Below are 20,564 nucleotides of genomic sequence, written 5' to 3'. Positions count from 1 at the left end.
TACTAAAATATCCATCTTTAAGCTGAGGCATTGGGCTTGAGTGTGTTAAATAAACTAACTCAAGATAGAAAAGTGTGTGCGTGCATTAATAGAGGCCTGTTCTAACTGTTGTGTGTGTGTGTGTGTAGAAAGAGCCCATGATGTCTTGGAGCTCAGCCAAGACTTGACAGAAACTGACCGGTCCCTCTTAAGATAACTGGAGACAGAGTAAAGGTTATATCCTGCACAACAGTGATAAAGCTGCTGTTCTGAGCCCGTTTCTGGGGGAAAAGGTTCATCCTGTGTGTGTGACCAGCACTTGTTTGACCAACTTCGGGGAACCGTTGAGCTACTGATAGAGGAAGGATGAAGTTTGCGACAGACTGAGGCAACCTTTTCTCCCCTCACACAAACATACATAGGATCACGTGTTTTGCATGGGGTAGCCTGACTATATAAGTGATCCTGTACTCTTTGTACAGCAGGCTCTCGCTCCACCTGCATGAAATATGACCAGCCTCATTGTAATACATTTTTTAAATTAAGGTAATACATTGATTGAATATTTCTTTTCATTATTAGTTAAGGTAGAATATCCACCACACTTCCGTCCCGCTTCCTATTGGGTATCAAGGTCGTGTTGCTGGCAGTAGCTAACGGGGCAATTTTTCCACCCCTCATATGATTTTACTTCAAATAGGACAGCAGCCTAAACAAATAAATAACATTGATAACCGTCTAGATGTCACCTTGATACATAGTCTACTAGTCAATGGGGAGGGCATGACCGGCAACACCAGGACACAGTGCCCTTCGCTCCCGCTTGACAAGCACTTACTGTCCAGCAACTGCGTGGGAAGAAGCTACCTAGTAGCCAATAGTCAGTTAGTCTCAGTTAGTAGACGCATACGATGCATGAAGCAGCAGTACACCCAATTATGTGTAAAACTAAGGCCGGACCGTCTAATTACGCTTTAACGGATGCCCCGCCTTAACTCCACACTCCGCGAAATAAATATATATTTGTAAAAATATTTATGCGGTGGCAATATATGCAGTGCTTTGTTTATAATGCACTGTCCGCTCACCCTTGAGGTTTTCCCCAAGTTGATGCGCAAGAGACCAAAACAGCCTCAGTTCATGTTCCAGCCTCGGATTGGACAGTGAAACACAGACGTTCACACCTGCAGGCGACGTGCAGATGTTTAATTTTTCTCCTATGTCATCATGGCCGAAGCCAGTGCAAATTCCTACTGTGTGTGTCCAAGTTAAACGTGGGACGTCACAAATTATAAAACAGTCGGTTAAATTCATGTTTATTGCATAATTTTCAGATCTATTAGAAGCGATTAATAGACATGACATCATTGAACCAATTGACAGGCCAGAGAGAAGGTCATTCGTCCGCAAAGACGCAGTGCAAGATGATAGTATTTTGGACAACCAAATTGAAGTCAAAATGATTGATGAAATTGAAGTGTCTCAACTGTATGGCGATTTGTGATTCATAACTTACATTTTTCCAGTAATAGTAGGCCAACCGATAACACCAGGACGGAATGCATGCGAGGTGATGATAAGCCGCCAAGAACAGCTAGCATGTCGAGGAAAATACATCGCCAGTGGCATGCACACACCTCGTGCAGATCAGCAGCTCCACAATGATGTGATCGCATGTCTCCAAGGTGGGAGCTTTATGTGGCAGCCAGACAATCAGAGGCCGCGGTGGACAAAATTACTGGGCTCAAATTTAGTCAAGCTTGCGCCATAGAGTGACGCTTCTAGTTGTGCATGTTATAAACAATATTTTTTTTATTTTAATAGGCTACTCTACATCTGAATAGATGTATTTTTTCCAATGCTCCATTAATTTGGCAGACCTAACGTGATTGACCCTCTTTCTACAAGGCCTAGTCTATGAGGGGCCTAATCATATTTGCATGAATATTTTGTTAACGACGATAGAGATTTATTCCAGGTCATTAACATGCATCAACATTTTTAATTGATTACAATTATTTGTCAATCATTATTGAATTAGATTTTTCTTAGTGTTCAATTACACATCTAAATCACAAGATTGTATTGCACTTAAAAAATCAAATTAAAAAAACCTGGAATAAACGAAACAGTCACAGGTTATACTTCCCACTGTGTTTCCTTTCTCATGGTTAGAACACTGACATCTGCATTTTTAAAGACAAATTGTGTAGGTTTTCACATGGAATAATATAACTCTTGAAACTCGCCCGAGAGCCTGCACAAGCACATTGTGGTAAAGTACTGTTACTCCTTATCCACTTTATGTTCACATACATCCACTTTATGTTCACATACATCCACTTTATGTTCACGTTCACATACATCCACTTTATGTTCACGTTCACATCCATCCACTTTATGTTCACGTTCACATCCATCCACTTTATGTTCACGTTCACATCCATCCATCCATCCATCCATCCATCCATCCATACACACAGTTGACGTTTACATACACCTTAGCCAAATAGACTTAAACACAGTTTCAAATTCCTGACATTTAATCCTAGTAAAAATTCCCTGTTTTAGGCCAGTTAGGATCACCACTTTATTTTAAGAATGTGAAATGTCAGAATAATAGACAACAATGATTTCAGCTTTTATTTCTTTAATCACATTCCCAGTGGGTAAGAAGTTTACTTACACTCAATTAGTATTTGGTAGCATTGCCTTTAAATTGTTTAACTTGGGCCAAACGTTGCAGGTAGCCTTCCACAAGCTTCCCACAATAAGTTGGGTGAATTTTGGCCCATTCCTCCTGACAGAGCTGGTGTAACCAAGTCAGGTTTGCAGGCCTCTTTGCTCGCACCCTCTTTTTCAGTTTTGCCCACAAATGTTCTATGGGATTGAGGTCAGGGCTTTGTGACGGCCACTCCAATACCTTGACTTTGTTGTCCTTAAGCCATTTTGCCACAACTTTGTAAGTATGCTTGGGGTCATTGTCCAGTTGGAAGACCCATTTGTGACCAAGCTTTAACTTCCTGACTGATGTCTTGAGATGTTGCTTCAATATATCCACATAATTTTCCTTCCTCGTGATGCCATCCATTTTGTGAAGTACACCAGTCCCTCCTGCAGCAAAGCACCCCCACAACATGATGCTGCCACCCCCGTGTTTCACAGTTGGGATGGTGTTCTTCAGCATGCTAGCCTCACCCTTTTTCCTCCAAACAGATGGTCATTATGGCCATACAATTCCATTTTTGTTTCATTAGACCAGAGGACATTTCTCCAAAAAGTATGATCTTTGTACCCATGTGCAGTTGCAAACCGTCGTCTGGCTTTTTTATGGTGGTTTTGGAGCAGTGGCTTCTTCCTTGCTGAGTGGCCTTTCAGGTTGTGTCGATATAGGACTCGTTTTACTGTGGATATAGATACTTTAGTACCGGTTTCCTCCAGTATATTCACAAGGTCCTTAGTGTTGTGCGAAAAGTGCAACTCAATCCCAGAACAAGTGTGTTCATCACTAGGGGAAAGAACACGTCTCCTTCCTGAGCGGTATGACAGCTGCATGGTCCCATGGTGTTTATACTTGCGTACTATTGTTTATATAGATGAGGTACCTTCGGGGGTTTGGAAATTGCTCCCAAGGATGAACCAGACTTGGAGGTCTATAATTAGTTTTCTGGAGGTCTTGGCTGATTTCTTTGGATTTTCCCATGATGTCAAGCAAAGAGGCACTGAGTTTGAAGGTAGGCCTTGAAATACATTCACAGGTCCACCTCCAATTGACTCAAATTATGTCAATTAGTCTATCAGAAGCTTTTAAAACCATGAGATCCTTTTCTGGAATTTTCCAAGCTGTTTAAAGGCACAGTCAACATAGTGTATGTAAACTTCTGACCGACAAATGGTGAAACAGTGAATTAATCAGTCTCTCAACAATTTTTGGGATAATTACTTGTCATGCACAAAGTAGATGTCGTAACCGACTTGCCAAAACTATAGTTTCATGAACAAACTTGTGGAGGGGTTGAAAAACAAGTTCTAATAACTCCAACCTAAGTGTATGTAAACTTACGACTTCAACTGTACATATACATCATTTTGCTTGCTCGCTTCACTTTTCTGGGGTGGGGGATCCATCAAACAGTGAATCAATTTTGTCTGGCCTAACACGGTTTTGCTAGGTAGTGGAGTCAGTCTGACTGCAAAGTAATAAACGAAAGGGAAACAGCACTTGAAAACCCATCCTGTTTGCCATATTGGGCTGCAGCTATACACTTCTCCAAACAATGGCTGTCTGGTATTGTGATGCAGTAATTTCCATGGTAACATAGAATGTTCATTCAAATGATAACGAATAAGGCTCATGCAATGAAATGTAATTTTTTGTAATGTTAGTTGAGTTTAAAATCAACTAAAAACATTGGACAGACTTCCTGCTTTGCTCCTATGGGTACAAGATCCAACTCGACATACTGGCAGAAAGTGAAGTTCCATCCAACTCATGGTTTCTAACATATTCATTAGGGATGTGCAGCTTTCCCATTCAAGATGATTGAATTACCCATCTAGATACATGGGCTCCAATACCTTTAAATTTGAAAAGATTCAGTTTGAGGAAAGAATCGATGCACTAACATTTGTTGCATAAAACCATTAATTTTCCATTCTAAATTCAAATCTGCTGCTGGGCTTCTACGAGCTGGATCTGTTTGAGCTGACGTGTGTGTGTGTGTGTGTGGGATGCTCTCAACACCACAACCGGACCCTCCATATTCCACCCCACTTGAAGCTTCTCACATCCCTCTCGCACACAAACAGCTGAAGGGGAAAGAATTGAGAGATAAAGCCAGGATGGCAGGGTGACATAGCATTTTGTTGTGCTCCAGCGAGAACACGCTACAGTTACACTCTGGTAAAGGGAAAAAAAAGGCATTTAGCTTAAGGTTTGGAGTCCCTGCAAATGCTCTGGAGAAGATCAGCTATTGAGAGTGACTACATTTTATGTAACTAGGCAAGTCAGTTAAAAACATATTTACGACGAAAGACACCACAACACTACATAGAAAACATGCCTTTGGAGTGGAGCACTGTAACCCTCCCCTCAAATTCTTTCGTTCTCCATCGGTGTGTGGGAATTAATAGTTCAGAAACCCTCCCCCTCTTAGAGCCATGGGTAGTGTGTGAGATGTGGAGCATATTAATCACCAAGCCTGCAGCTGTCTATCAGACCGTACAGAGAAAATAGCCCTGCCCCCTCAGTACCACCCACCAGAGAGAGAGGGAAAGAGGAAGCGCGAGGGCAGGAAAGATAAGAGCAGATGCAGAGTGCCTGAGAGAACCAGAGACGTACAGAGGAAAGAACACGCAAGGGAGCGACTGGAGTGGAGTGCACGGGACAACTTTGCCCCGCTCAACAGCAGTACCGGTGATCTGCTGGATCTCATCTCTACGGCTCTGTTAGCCTCAAGTTAGCCGCAGCACTGAACACGAGACTGCATTGCTGGTGCGCCAACAGTGTTCCCATGTGAGTAATATTGAACTGAAACCAAGGGAGGGACGGTTCTGCGCGTGGTGAAAACATAGCAGAGGAACGACGGCATCCAAACCTGAAGACAGGATCCATAGAAGCAGTGGCCGCGTGATTCAGCCAACCACCCAGTGGGAGAAGAGCAGCGATAGAAGTGTAACTGTGCGACAGAGATGAGAGCCAAGGTGTGTTGTGGGAAGGGAGAAGAGGATCTAGGGGCAGCACTGGGTAGAGGCATGGGGAGGTTGTTTTACTCAGAGATGTGCAGAGCAATCCCTCCGTCCTCCTCCGAAACGACATGCACTGGGAATAGGTAGGTCTTCTGGTCCGGCGTGCTCAATTCCAGCACCAACACAGCTGACATATATATATATATATATATTTTTTTTTATTACCTTTATTTAACTAGGCAAGTCAGTTAAGAACAAAATCTTATTTTCAATGACGGCCAAGGAACAGTGGGTTAACTGCCTGTTCAGGGGCAGAACGACAGATATGTCAGCTCAGGGGTTTGAACTTGCGACCTTCCGGTTTACTAGTCCACCGCTCTAACCACTAGGCTAACCTGCTGCCGATATACTCTCACACACCAACATAGTTGTAGTAAAAACTGCCAAGTACACAGTTCCTGGCTTGTTTTTGTTTAGAACATATTGGTGTGTAAGTGTTTCTTTGTGTTCCTGAGGATGTGTCCATGAGGGCTTAACATTGGGCTTTTCAGCGCCTCTTGTGCACGCACAAAACAACCCTTTGTCTGGGGGGGGGGGGCGTCTGAAGAGTGCGGCATGTAATCCAGTCGAATCGGAGAAAACCCACACCACTCCTGGGGGCTACTGGTACAGAAAGGGCAAATGCCGGAGCAAAGTTTTCCTAAAAATGTCAGTCAGCTTGAGTTGTGCCAAATGTGACCACTTCCCATCTCAGTATGAATTCCTCCAATTGTCGGAGAAGCTCACCATCTAGTCCACCCGCCTATAGGTGTTCACCTTAAAAAATATGTTTTTTTAAATAAGATGTTTCACAAGGAGATACGCAAATAACCCTAAATGGCACGTAAATGTAGACAAAGCAATATAAAAAAAAAATGAGTCCTTTTCTCCTCATCTCCAAACAAACAAATACTTTCCCCCAAGCAGCTTTATCAATGCCTCCAGTGTACATGGTATACAGCAGATCAGAATAGTCTCTAAGGGAATAGTCGTTGACTGGTCTGACTCAATTGACAGATGAGTTCTTACACGAAAGTCGTTAGTCATCTCTGACCCGACCAGAGATCTGCTCAGAATGATAAACACGTAGCCATCTCCCCACTGCTCTTTTCTTCATCACTAAAAATGATTGATGCTAACTCGTCAGTAAGTGACAAAAATCAGTCGCAGTGTAGAGTTTCATACAATACACAATTCAACCACAGCAAACAACTAATGGATCTCCAACTCGGTCAAAGACTCGACAGTGTTCGCGCCACACCCAGCCCGTTTGACACTTGGCCAGTTTTACATATTGTGAACGACATTTCCCTGCTTTTCCCTGCTTTCACTTAACTGGTGAGACTCATTAGCCAGTCTAATCTCTAAAATGACATGCTGAAGAGCCGATTACACTTCTCACAATTAATAATTCATTATTAGATTAATAGTTTTATGGTCGAGACATACCAATACAAATCGCTCAGGTCACCCCACACCAAGCGTTTGATGGTTTCAGCTTGGGTGTTAACAATCAGTTACAATTATACAGCAAATATAAATCAGAAGTAGAGGATGGCCAGGTCTAAACAAAATATACTGTAGTAAAATACATTGTGTATGTAAAATGTATATAGTATGTATAAACTGGAAGTAGAAGCCTAAGTGGTATTAGTTTACTCCAATTAGGGGAGAGGTGGTAGTGTTTGCGGGAAATTACAAAAGGAAAATATATTTTAAAAATAACGTACACTACCGTTCAAAAGTTTGGGGTCACTTAGAAATGTCCTTGTTTACCATGAAAAACACATGAAATGAGTTGCAAAATGAATAGGAAATAGTCAAGATGTTGACAGGGTTACAAATAATAATTTTTAATTCAAATAAATGGGTCCTTCAAACTTTGCTTTCGGCGAAGAACCCTCCATTTGCAGCAATTACAGCTTTGTAGACCTTCAGCAATCTAGTTGTCAATTTGTTGAGGTAATCTGAAGAGATTTCACCCCATGCTTCCTGAAGCACCTCCCATAAATTGGATAGGGTTGAGATCCGGTGACTAATGGAGTGACCAGCACATAGACAGTATGGTAAATAGTTATTGCATAGCTTAAAGCTGTGCTTTGGGTCATTGTACTGTTGTAGGAGGAAATTGGCTCCAATTAAGCGCCGTCCGCAGGGTACTGGATGGAGTTGCAAAATTAAGTGATAGCCTTCCTTCACCAAGATCCCTTTTACCCTGTACAAATATCCCACTTTACCACCACCAAAGCACCCCCAGACCATCACATTGCCTCCACCATGCTTGACAGATGGCGTCAAGCACTCCTCCAGCATATTTTCAGTTTTTCTGCATCTTACGAATGGTCTTCTTTGTGATCCGAAGACAAACTTAGATTTGTCTGTCCATAACACTTTTTATTTTATACAATCTTCCTCTGTCCAGTGTCTGTTCTTTTGCACATCTTAATATGTTCTTTATATTGGCCGGTCAGATTGCTTTTATTTTGCAACTCTGCCTAGAAGGCTAGCATCCTGGAGTCGCCTCTTCACTGTTGACGTTGAGACCGGTGTTTTGCGGGTACTATATAATGAAGTTGCCAGTTGAGGACTTGTTTGAGAAACAGATGCCTCACAAGACAATAATGTACGTGTCCTCTTGCTCAGTTGTGCTGGTTAGAGCCAGTTAGCGCTGTTCTGTGAAGGGGATAGTACACAGCGTTGTACGGGATGTTCAGTTTCTCACATGGAATAAGCCTTAATTTCGCAGAACATGAATCTTTTGAAACTCAGTCTAAAGTACTTTATTTCTGTCCATTTTGAGCCTGTAATCGAACCCCCAAATGCTGATGCTCCAGATACTCAACTAGTCTAAAAGGTACGTTTTAACAGTTTTCAGCTGTTCTAACAATTGCGAAAGGGGTTTCTAATGATCAGTTGGCCTTTTAAAATGTATAAACTTGGATTAACTAACAACGTGCCATTGGAGCACAGGAGTGATGGTTGCTCATAATGGGCCTCTTGAATTCAACTGTACAGTTTACATACACCTTAGTCAAATACATTTAAACTCAGTATCACAATTCCTGACGTTTAATCCTTGTCTTACTTAGGTCAGTTAAGATCACCACTTTATTTTAAGAACTTAAAATGTCAGAATAGTAGAGAGAATGATTTATTTAATATTTTATTTATTTCCCAGTGGGTCAGAAGTTTACATACACTCAATTAGTATTTGGTAGCATTGCCTTTAAATTGTTTAACTTGGGTCAAATGTTTTGGGTAGCTTCCCACAAGAAGTTGTGTGAACGTTACCCATTCCTCCTGACAGAGTTGTTGTAACAGTCAGGTTTGTAGGCCTCCTTGCTCGCACACGCAAAGTACATTCATCTCTAGGAGACGGAACGCATCTCCTTCCTGAGGAGTATGACAGCTGCATGGTCCCATGATGTTTATACTTGCATACTATTGTTTGTACAGATGAACGTGGTACCTTCAGGTGTTTGGAAATTGCTCCCGAGGATGAACCAGATTTGTGGAGGTGTACAATTATTTTTCTGAGGTTTTGGCTGATTTCTTTTGATTTTCCCATGTCGTCAAGCAAAGAGGCACTGAGTTTGAAGGTAGGCCTTGAAATACATTCACAGGTACACCTCCAATTGTCAATGAACCTATCAGAAGCTTCTAAAACCATGACAACCTTTTCTGGAAATTGCCAAGCTGTTTAAAGGCACAGTCAACTTAGTGTATGTAAACTTTTGACCCACTGGAATTGTGATAGTGAATTATAAGTTAAATTATCGGTCTGTAAACAATTGTTGGAAAAATGACTTGTGTTATGCACAAAGTAGATGTCCTAACCAACTTGCCAAAACTATAGTTTGTTAACTAGAAATATGTGGAGTGAATGAAAAACGAGTTAATGACTCCAATCTAAGTGTATGTAAACTTCCGACTTCAACTGTAGATATACCATTAAAAGAAAATCAGCTGTTTCCAGCTACAATAGTCATTTACAGCATTAACAACTTCTACACTGTATTTCTGATCAATTTGATGTTATTTTAAAATGGACAAAAAGTGCATTTCTTTCAAAGACAAAGACATTTCTAACTGAATCCAAACTTTTGAATGGTAGTGTATGTATAAAAATTTATTTATTTACCAGAAAAATATATGGGGCATTGGAAATGCAGACAATTACATTGTCTGCAGACAGCTACAATCTGCAATATTAAAGCTGATCTACTTCATATATATAAATAACTTGTTTTTCTCCTAGATAAAGCCTCTGTTGAAGACTTCACTTCGTCTCAGAGCATGAAGCTGGTTGTAACATACAGGCAGGACTGACATCTGACCAGCAATGTAAAGTGACTTGAATGGAAGTACAGCATGCACCAGCCCAGGTGTAGTTCCCTCAGGAACTCCCGACACGGCCCCACTGTCATCGGCAATAAAGGTTTGTTCGCACACGACAAGCACCTGACCAGGTGTCACCGCTGCCCAAGTGAGGTGGTGCACACAGCCACCATGCAGTGGAGGAGGCGCTACTGCTGCACGCACGTCGCCAGGCTCCTGTCTCTCCTCTCCTTGCTGGTGGTCCTGGTCATCTTGCGTCATCAGGACTGGCTGCCGGGCATCAAGGGCCCAACATTGGGGAGGGAGAACCCAGTGGCTTACACCGAGGGAGGACTACACTCGATAGACAAAGGAAATCACAGCTCCTCACAGATTCAATTGAGGGATGCACCGGTTCCCCCTGCACCTCCAAAAATGAATGCCAACCTCAGTTCCCCTCAGCCGGACTCCTCTCCGCAGCGGGTTACGGGACTGGAGAGCTCGCTGGCGACTAATGCTAGCTTGAGCGGAGAGGTCGGGCTAGGGGGCCTGCTGACATTGGAACCCTACACTTACATCATCAACGAGCCCAACAAGTGCCGGGGGGGCGACCCAGAACCCTTACTGGTGCTGCTGATAGCCACGGAGGCCCAGCAGGTGGAGGCCAGGGAGGCCATCCGGCAAACATGGGGAAACGAGAGCGTGGTCCCAGGCCTTGTCCGGCTTTTCTTGCTGGGTGTGAATGAGGGCGAGGTGGGCCGCCTGCAGCAGAGCAGCCTGGAGGCAGAGAGCAGGAGGCACCATGACATCATCCAGCAGGACTTCATGGACACGTACAACAACCTGACCATCAAAACCCTGATGGGCATGCACTGGGTGTCCGCGCACTGCCCGGGCGCCAATTACGTCATGAAGACGGACAGTGACATGTTTGTCAACACCGAGTATCTCGTCCACAAGCTGCTCCAGCCCAGAAATCAGCCAAAACGTGACTATTTCACAGGCTACCTGATGAAGGGCTATGCGCCCAACAGGAATAAGAACAGCAAGTGGTACATGTCCCATGAGCTGTATCCCAGCAGAGGTACCCCACCTTCTGCTCAGGAACTGGTTACGTGTTCTCGGGGGACCTGGCGGGGAAGATCTACAGGGCCTCTCTAGGCATTCGCAGGCTGCATCTGGAGGACGTCTACACGGGCATCTGCCTGGCCAAGCTGCGGATCGAACCCACACCGCCACCCAATGAGTTCCTGTTCAACCACTGGCGGGTGTCCTACTCCAGCTGCAAGTACAGCCACCTTATCACCTCCCACCAGTTTCACCCCAACGAACTGCTCAAGTACTGGCACCACCTGCAGCGCAACAAGCACAACGCCTGCATCAACACATTCAACGACTAGATGGGCAGGTTTCACCAGAGGAGACTGCATGGGTACAGCCTATTTGGTAACAGATGATCAAGGGTGATGTTAGATCATGGCCTGTGCAGAGTCACTGGCTAGATGTAACCGAGTAAAGCACATTTTTGGACAAACTAATGATTGAGGACAGCCATTTTTGTTACTGGTTCTCCAGTTCATTTTTTTTTTGTTTAATATATTAATTGGGGGGAAAGAAATGTATGCATCTGTAGAGAGGAAGACCTGAATTAAAGCCACTACACAAACAGCGCAATGGAGCGTCACATACAGGCCGTTCCAACATTTAAGCCACACAAAAGTACAATGAACAACGTGTGAAAATAATGCTCCATCGCTGCTGTGCTTGCGCGAAGGGCCCATTATATTTCAACAGGGGATACTGATAAATGTTAGACTGTATTGGTGGACTGTCAAGGTCTGGTATCCATTTTGCTCAACTTGGATTTAAATAATGTCCCGTTTTATACATATATTTTTTTAAATGCTGGGGCAGCAGGGTAGCCTAGTGGTTAGAGTGTAGGTGCGGCAGGGTAGCCTAGTGGTTAGAGCGTTGGACTCGTAACCGGAAGGTTGCAATTTAAAATCTGCCGTTCTGCCCCTGAACAGGCAGTTAACCCACTGTTCCTAGGCCGTCATTGAAAATAAGAATTTGTTCTTAACTGACTTGCCTAGTTAAATAAAGGTTTAAAAAAATAAAAAGAGCCTTCAAGGGTACTTCAATTATTCACTAAAAAGATCTTTGGGCATACTTGAGCATATAAACCACTTCTAGTGCCATATAAAAAATGTGAAGTATCAAAAACCAAAAGGAACATTGAATAATCTCACAAGTAGCAGTCGACATGGAGGAAGAATGAAAGACCGGATATATGCAAGAGTAGAGAATGTGGTTGAGAGAGGAAACAGATCTGGGTGGAACACAGAGCATACAATTAACACCCGTCAAATTAAAGTAGATTGAGGTATTGGCAGGGAAGAATCTATTTCACCAGCCACATTAGTAGGTGGTCAATTTGCAGGGCTCTACAGTGCGAGCATTACATATGCGAACAACAAGTATGAGCACATGTGCAAGTTAGAAAAAATACTGCAGTATCTATTTACAAAGTATTTCTGCTGTTTTGTTTGATAGCTACTAATAGATAATGCTACACCCCACCTCACACAGCAACATCGTCTGGCAGGGGAGCTGAGCTCGCAGTGAAATACTGAAATTCATTTTTGGAGGTGCTGCGAACAGGCATTTACTTAAGTCTACAAAGTGAGACTTTGAGTCCTTGTGTTTCTTCACTATTTACATTGTTTTGTTTACAAGCTTGGTTGTTTTTCCAACATTAGTTCGAGTCTGCTGCGTCAACAAAGCGAAGAGCCGTTGGTCAGATCCCAAATCTAACAGAAACACGTGACAGGAGTCGAGTGTCCCCGTTACCACGGTAACCTCTGGTCTCTGATAATTTGAATTAAATTGAGCAATATACCACATTACTTCTTACTAATTCATGTATTGTTTTTAGAAACATTACAAAGCATGGTCATCCATATTTTTTAAATTGTATTTTTATGTAATTACAGCCCCAAAAAATGTAGACATTTTATGTGGAGGTGCTGACTAACAGAGAATAAACTATAAAAATAGAGTCGCAACACTCTATATAAACTCCCAGTAATTTATTGGGTAAATCACCCAATGTTTCGGCATCACTGTGCATCCTTCAGGGTCACCCTTCAACGATGGGGTTGTTCGATTCGTGCATGGACTAAACATCCTGAATATATGTTCAACAACAAGCCGACTAGGGTAGCAGACAAGCCGACTAGGGTAGCAGACAAGCCGACTAGGGTAGCAGACAAGCCGACTAGGGTAGCAGACAAGCCGACTAGGGTAGCAGACAAGCCGACTAGGGTAGCAGAAGACGAAAGGATGATCTTACCGTCACAGACTTCAGGGTCATGCCGTGGTATGTTCCCATGGTGTCAATCTTGAAACCCTCCGTTTCTAAGGACACAATTAGTTAATCAATAATGCATCTCACTTTCCATTAAAAAAAAAATAGTTTATATTTTTTGTGCATCTTCATTTGTTCATTACTGTGTAAGGAACTGAAATGGATAACACTGAAATATATATTTACTTTACAAAGTAAAGCACCATCTATGAACATATACATTGCATGCGTATGTGACTAGAGACAAACTTTCATTCAGGTCAGCTGAAACTAATGCGCACACACACACACCAAATGTTACTATTCATGGCCATATTTACAAAGCAGCACACGTCACATGACAATATGTGCCCTGGTCCCACTCACTAGAGCTGGGAGGATATGGGCAAAAATCCATCACGATAAATGGCCTGCATTGATGCAACAACAATAAATAGATATTACATTTTATAACATTCACCAAACTTCTTTTGAAACGACTAACTAGTTTGATTGTAGCCATCAATTGTCCCATTAACAATCACATATAGTAGCAAACTTATTTAATTTAAAAAACATCACATTTCTCTAGTATAGGCTACTTATCATAATGAACGATAATCAGCAAAATGTCTGCGATAAGTGATAATTTTCGGTTTATCACCCCAGCTCTACCACTCACCCTCTTTTCCTTTGAATCTCTCCTGATCGTATCGGTTATAAGCAGCTGGGACAGGCTGTTTGTTCCTTATGGACTGATCCTTGAGGGGAGATAAGAGGTTACACTTAAAACACAGGTTCATTTCCAATTAATGATCTAAAGAGAGACGACTATAAACGGAGAGTTTGGTGGTAATACTACGCTCAACCCTGCTTCGACAAGTTAAATACTCATTCATCTTTTTCTGGAGAAACTCACAGTTAATTTCAAGCTCCATTTCTTAAGAGAAATTAGAACAGGGAGGTATTTATTTTTATGGAACTCCTGAGTAAGAGCCTTTACTGCTTATGGAAGTCATTCTCAATTATGCATTTATTACATCACAATGGCAAAAATGAAATCACACGGCTGGATTCCTAGGATGCAAAAGTGTGTATCCAAAATCAAATGAAAAAAAGGCACATCTACATTGGTCTATATCCAAAATCAAACATGGGCTGTTCCTTACCACCTGAGTGGTGTTCTGTGCTGGTCTCTGCTCAGGGGCGCGTCCCTCCTCCCTGGCCTTCACCGATTGCAGGATGGCAAAGATGTTTTTGGAGAAGTTCTGCAAGAGCATAAGATTTATCAGCACAGTGTAAAAAAAAAAAAAAGCTAGACGAGACGTCAGTGTAAAAAAGGTAGACGAGATATCTACTGTTCTGTTTAATAAGAGAACAGCAGATATCACCACCAAACCAATACATTTCCCCTTGAGGTGATGCTGCCACCTGCAGGCATTAAAAGAACACTGAAGTGTGAAAACAGAAAAGCCAAAGATTGTTGATCAGCTACGGATATGGACCATCGCCGCCACCCTTCAAGGCTTGGACTGGGGAAGCTGATCCGAACATGGTAATATCTATATGGAGTGAATACATGCATGTTCTTCACATGTGGCCAGGTTCCTCCTAATAATAATAATGTTCAGATGTCCATCTCATTACCTTAGTCCATCTCATTACCATAACCCATCAGAGTCTAAGCCGGGAGGAGGAGCTATATGGAATTGTTTTAAGGTCATACCAAGGATCATTTACCTATTTGATTGAACATTTTACGACCCCTTGAAGTATATATAAAAAAAATATATGAAAAGGTGTTTTTGGCCTTACTGCTATTAGCCCAAACAAATGCATTGAATAACAAAGCCACGACATAGAACAGATAGTCCCCCAAAAATATCAAAAGGAAGTTTGTTCTGAAGTCGCTTCTATATAGTATATATCTAAACATGCATTTAACCCCATATTTTTGTTGCATTAAAAACAGTGTATAAATACTTCCATACATGTTTTCAACCGGTACCGGGAGACCTTCAGACAAGTCTTGTGGGGCCAACTCAAAACCAAGGGGTTTTCCTATATACTTTTTTTTACATTGTGGAATAATAGTGAACAGGGAAGCAAACTGGTGAGGGACCAAAAAGGTGACACTAGGAAGAAATGTAGGTTAACTAATTAAACAAAGAATATGATCTACATGATCAGTCTCTGTGTGTAAAATAAATTTTAAGTGGTTCATGTGAACCTAACTCACAGCAACAACAAAAAAAGAAAGCAATCTAATGTTATTTTTTTGCCTAGACTTTACTGCAAATGATACTCAAGTCTTGAGAAAAAAAAAACAATACACTAATATTGCAGTTACCATGACAGCCTTTATAATAGAATGTTTATAATAGAATGCTTGTGACAACACACATCTAACTATTCACTTTGGGAATACAAATTCTTAAAAGTAGAAATATAATGAAAACGGGCATTCTATTTTTGCTCTATTATATAGTGGCAACTATGTTAGACATCGATCAAGTGCACAAGGCTACATGTGTGCAAAAATAACATTCACTGAGTAAATAACACCCCCCCCCCCCACCCACTCACACGCAAGTGTTACTGTCAAATTCAAACACAACAAAAGCAATCTCTTCGGCCTACACAGCACATAACTACATTGTACACTTTCTGCCTGTTCTACAATATGCCAGCAGAGCATGATATCAATTATGCCAACCAAGGGTCTATTTCAGGCAGAGAGTACACCTGGAATATACATTTTAATCTACTGTATTGAAAACATGAGAAAGTGTGTGGTGTTCCTTTCACCTCAATAGTGGATTCCATCTTAAACCAGGCCCAGCTACACCTCATTCCTGAATCCACTTGTTTAACAAGCAATGCCTCATTTTCACCTAATTCTCTCATTCTGAACTTTAACCACATACTGTACATGCTGCATTCTGTTATGTGAACAACTGCCTGAGCCTTGGATACAGCCAGTATTGCTCCAAATGCCATCACTCGTTCGCATACAGCCAGTAGTCATCCAAAGCCCCCACCCAAACTTCTCATCGGATCAACACTTATCAATCTATTTTGGATTAAAAACAGCGATTTTCGCCGAAAGGTGACTAGTTTGCGTTGGAGTGAAAAAATCAAAACTATGAAATAACACATATGGGATCATGTAGTAACCAAAAAAAAAGTGTTAAACAAATCAAAAATGCATTAGAGATTCTTCAAAGTAGACACCATTTTCCTTGATGACAGCTTTGCAATCTTGGCATTCTCTCAACCAACTTCATGGGGTAGTCACCTGGAACGCATTTCAATTAACAGGTGTGCCTTTTATGGAATTTCTATCCTTCTTAATGCATTTGACCCAATCAGTTGTGACACGGTAGGGGTGGTATAAAGAAGATAGCCCTATTTGGTAAAAGACCAAGTCCATATTATGGCAAGCTCAAATAAGCAAAGAGAAACAACAGTCCATCATTACTTTAAAACACTTTGAAAAAGTTTCTTCAAGTGCAGCTGCAAAATCCATCAAGCGCTATGATGAAACTGGCTCTCATGAGGACCGCCACAGGAAAAGAAGACCCAGAGTTACATCTGCTGCAGAGGATAAGTTCATTAGAGTTACCAGCCTCAGAAATGGGCAATTAACTGCACCTCAGATTGCAGCCCAAATAAATTATTTAGAGTTCAAGTAACAGACATCTCAACATCAACTATTCAGAGGAGACTGTGTGAGTCAGACCTTCATGGTCTAATTGCTGCAAAGAAACCCACTACTAAAAGGATAGCAATAAGAGACTTGCTTGATCCAAGAAACACAAGCAATGAACATTAGACAGGTGAAAATCTGTCCTTTGGTCTGATAAATCCACAAATCCCCTGTGTCTTTATGAGACGCAGAGTAGGACGAATCGCCACATGTGTGGTTCCCATCGTGACTACCTCGAAGCTGGTTGGGAGAATGCCAAGAGTGTGCAAAGCAGTCATCAAGGCAAAGGGTGGCTAGTTTGAAGAATCTCAAATATATTTTGATTTGTGTTACACTTTATTTGTTACTACACGATTTCATGTGTTATTTCATAGTTTGAGGACTTCACTATTATTCTACAATGTAGAAAATAGTTAAAATAAAGAAAAACCCTTGAATGAGTAGGTGTCCAAACTTTGACTGGTATTGTACATGTTGGTGAGACAGTCACCATTGCACAGAGGGGTTATAGTAGAGTGTAGCTCAAACGGGGCCGACGCTATAGACAGAAGTTGGCAGATCAGTTGTACCAACTTCAGTTGAGTCTCCTGACACTTGAGATCATAGAGCCTCAGAGGGCTCAATAGTTTGTAGGCCAAACCGTTTGAACGCTGCATACGATTTTGTGAAAACACCCATTTTTGGGATGTCTCATTGTCTGACAAACACTGCTCTAGTAGCGCTGTCACTTTTCAAGTTCAACATAGGCGGATTAGGTGGATTGTGACGCACCCACAGGTGCATGGAAATTAACCTTAGGGGGTTAATGACAGCGTGACCCTCGCACCCCCCAGTCATAGACACGCTAGTCTAGGGGATGACCTCTGACCTTTCCAGTGCTCTGTAGGATGGTGGTCCTGGTCCTCCACACCCGCTCCCTGCTGACTATGTCCCTGGTCACGTCCACCTCGGCGTCCACAAAGCTCCTCTGCTTCAGTGTGATATCCTCATCCAGGTCTGTCTTGATGGTAGAGCGCTTCTTGGCCATAATCTTTGCTTTGATTGCGGCGATCTTCTCCACGGACATGGCCTCGGACAGTGACCTGGGGGCAGAGGATCTCCATTATCCCTTATTCCAACAGCTACGCTGACAGAACACATGAATAATTAGATGGGTGCCTACTTTACACATGTACAAGTGTATATTATATGCATGAGTGAATCGGAAATGTGCTAGTTTTTTTTTTTTTGCATTTCCCACTCCCCTGAGATGATAATTTAGTGGAGAGGGGAAAAAAAAATTGAAAAAAAAAAACCCTAATAAAAAACTACGCTGCCTCGAGTAGAAATTAATGTTCTGGGTTGATTGAGAAGCAAATTTAAATAATGCCGTGTTTAGTGAATAAGGCAAGGATCCTGGTTTGTATGTATGTCAGCCTGCTCTCATTGGGATACCTTAGCTTCTTAAAACATGTTAGCAACGGTGAATGGCTTCATGATAATGGCCCACATTTTGTAACATAGGTCGTTCAATGACAGTACCTTCTTACCCATCCCAACACTAGTCATAAGACTGCTCTGCTCAAGGCGACAGCAATTATAAACATTACTAGGTACTTTAATCCATTGCTTAAGGCCTATATTTTTGGTTTATTGTGTTTTGGTATTTTTAACAAATCTATACTCTCAATTCAGCTTGATGCTGCCAGTTGCATTATGTTGTTGAACCGTAAAAATAAATAATAAAAGCGACTGGATGATGGAAGGGTGTAGGCACCTCATACCTGATCTGGTCAGTTTGCACTATGCCCTCTTTGTGGCCCTCCAGTCTAGCAGCCAGACGCTCCTTGTCCAGTCGCACTCGTTCCTCATCCTAGATAACAGAATGTGTTAGAATGGTAAAATGCTCCATATGATGAAAGAATCATGTATTCAATTTCTGCAGGGATCATATTCTCAAAATGTATGAATTCACTGTACTGTAAATTGCTTTGGATAAAATTGTCTTTAACAGGCAAGTTATCTGGCATCTTGTTCAACAGGATACCTATAGAGAATTCCTTTAGAGCTGAGGAGAACGTTCTAGAAAGAACTGTGCTGAGGATTCTGAATGGCGCCGGTCAAAGATATTACATACCTCAATCCTGGGTTTTTTGGCTTCAGATGACACCTCATCTGCTGCTCGTTTGACTGATGCAATAAAGGATTAATTAGCCAACTTGTGCAAAATTATGCAATACCTTCCCAATTCTAATCTGCACAATATCTAAAATGACTCTCACCAAGCTGATTGCATGTGCAACACAGGCCAATGGTGAACAAAATATTATATTAGGCCTTACAGCATGGACTGTTGATATATCCGTTTCAAGGGAACACATTTTCTAATATACATGGATTAAATCATTCAAATCAATGGAAGGGTTGTCATATTCAAAATGGTAAAACTACCTTGCGTTGGCCTTTGCAAACCAATCTCTATGGGGGCACTTCTGTCGATACTTGTCGAAGTAGCTGTGAAGAGAAATCAAAATGGAAATTACTTTAGTACAATACTTTCAATGGAATCAACGCGTGTGCATTAATTTCACGGTGTTAAATCTGATTTGGTTTCAATTAATACTTACAACTTTCCCCATTGAGATAGGACAGCAAGCCCTTTCTATCAGGTCTTCTGACAACCGGAATGTTCTCTGTCTTAGGAGGTGATCAGAATACTTATGTAAATCACAATGAAATACAACACAATTTACCAAGGTCACAACAACGCCTCGGGCAATGACAATCAATAGACCACTGGCAACACTAAGACAGAACATCTATGACACATGGCAGCAGTATTCAACTAACTCTATACAACTCTCACTTGCAGTGAGGACATTAAGTCTACTTACTGCAGCCCTTCGCACGTAGGATGGATGAGGGAGATGCACATTGTTGAGCAGGAACAAAATGGAGTCCAGGGTGTAGTACTCCTTGGGCTGACCCTCCTTTCCAGTTCTGAAAATCATTACATTCAGCTTTAGCGTTGCAAAATTCAACTAACTTTCCCAAAATTCCTAGGTTTTCCAGAAATGTTTGTTAGAAGATTCACGGAATAAACATGAATTCGGAATCCTTCGACCAGGATTTCTGGAAAAGCAGGGAATGTTGGGAAAGTTAAAAGAATTTTGCAACACTAGTCAGCGTTGACCAGTAGTTTTGCCCATTGTCTACAGTTCTTTCAGTAAAATCCAGATGCCCTCTTGTGGAACTAATCTGGAATTTCGTCTCACTGCATGCATTAATAGTGAAGGCTTAGATAAATAGTTTAAATCCTGTATTTTGTTAATTACGTTACACACAAATAGTGACCAGCTGTGACGACTATGTCACAGCTTTTCAATGACACCTCCAACTGGTCCAACTTGTCGGGTTAAAATGAGGTTGTCCAACTATTTCATGTCATACGGTCTGAACGACTGCTTGTTCTGCAAAAAACAGGAAATACTTAACTAGCTAGCTAGC

The 20,564-nt window shown here is 41.8% G+C and overlaps 1 protein-coding gene and 1 pseudogene across 1 annotated transcript in view; one reads left to right on the top strand and one right to left on the bottom strand.

The window, feature by feature from the left end:
- The window catches only part of LOC135558428 (parafibromin), a 34,892-nt gene that overhangs the window by 13,722 nt on the left and 606 nt on the right, over positions 1-20,564 (bottom strand). Inside the window, exons 2-10 of the mRNA XM_064992225.1 lie at positions 19,952-20,057; positions 19,685-19,754; positions 19,509-19,571; positions 19,195-19,247; positions 18,842-18,930; positions 17,947-18,160; positions 14,539-14,637; positions 14,052-14,130; positions 13,376-13,440 (exon numbers count right to left, since the gene is read on the bottom strand). Coding sequence (XP_064848297.1) covers positions 13,376-13,440; positions 14,052-14,130; positions 14,539-14,637; positions 17,947-18,160; positions 18,842-18,930; positions 19,195-19,247; positions 19,509-19,571; positions 19,685-19,754; positions 19,952-20,057 — 838 coding nt within the window. The remainder of the gene's footprint in view (positions 1-13,375; positions 13,441-14,051; positions 14,131-14,538; positions 14,638-17,946; positions 18,161-18,841; positions 18,931-19,194; positions 19,248-19,508; positions 19,572-19,684; positions 19,755-19,951; positions 20,058-20,564) is intronic.
- Positions 5,262-11,697, top strand: LOC135558429 (beta-1,3-galactosyltransferase 2-like; annotated as a pseudogene).

This window comes from Oncorhynchus masou, chromosome 17, assembly GCF_036934945.1.
Source record: "Oncorhynchus masou masou isolate Uvic2021 chromosome 17, UVic_Omas_1.1, whole genome shotgun sequence".
Lineage (NCBI taxonomy): Eukaryota > Metazoa > Chordata > Actinopteri > Salmoniformes > Salmonidae > Oncorhynchus > Oncorhynchus masou.
The sequence above is the reverse complement of the archived record's forward strand: the minus strand, read 5'-3'. Positions and strand labels throughout refer to the sequence as shown.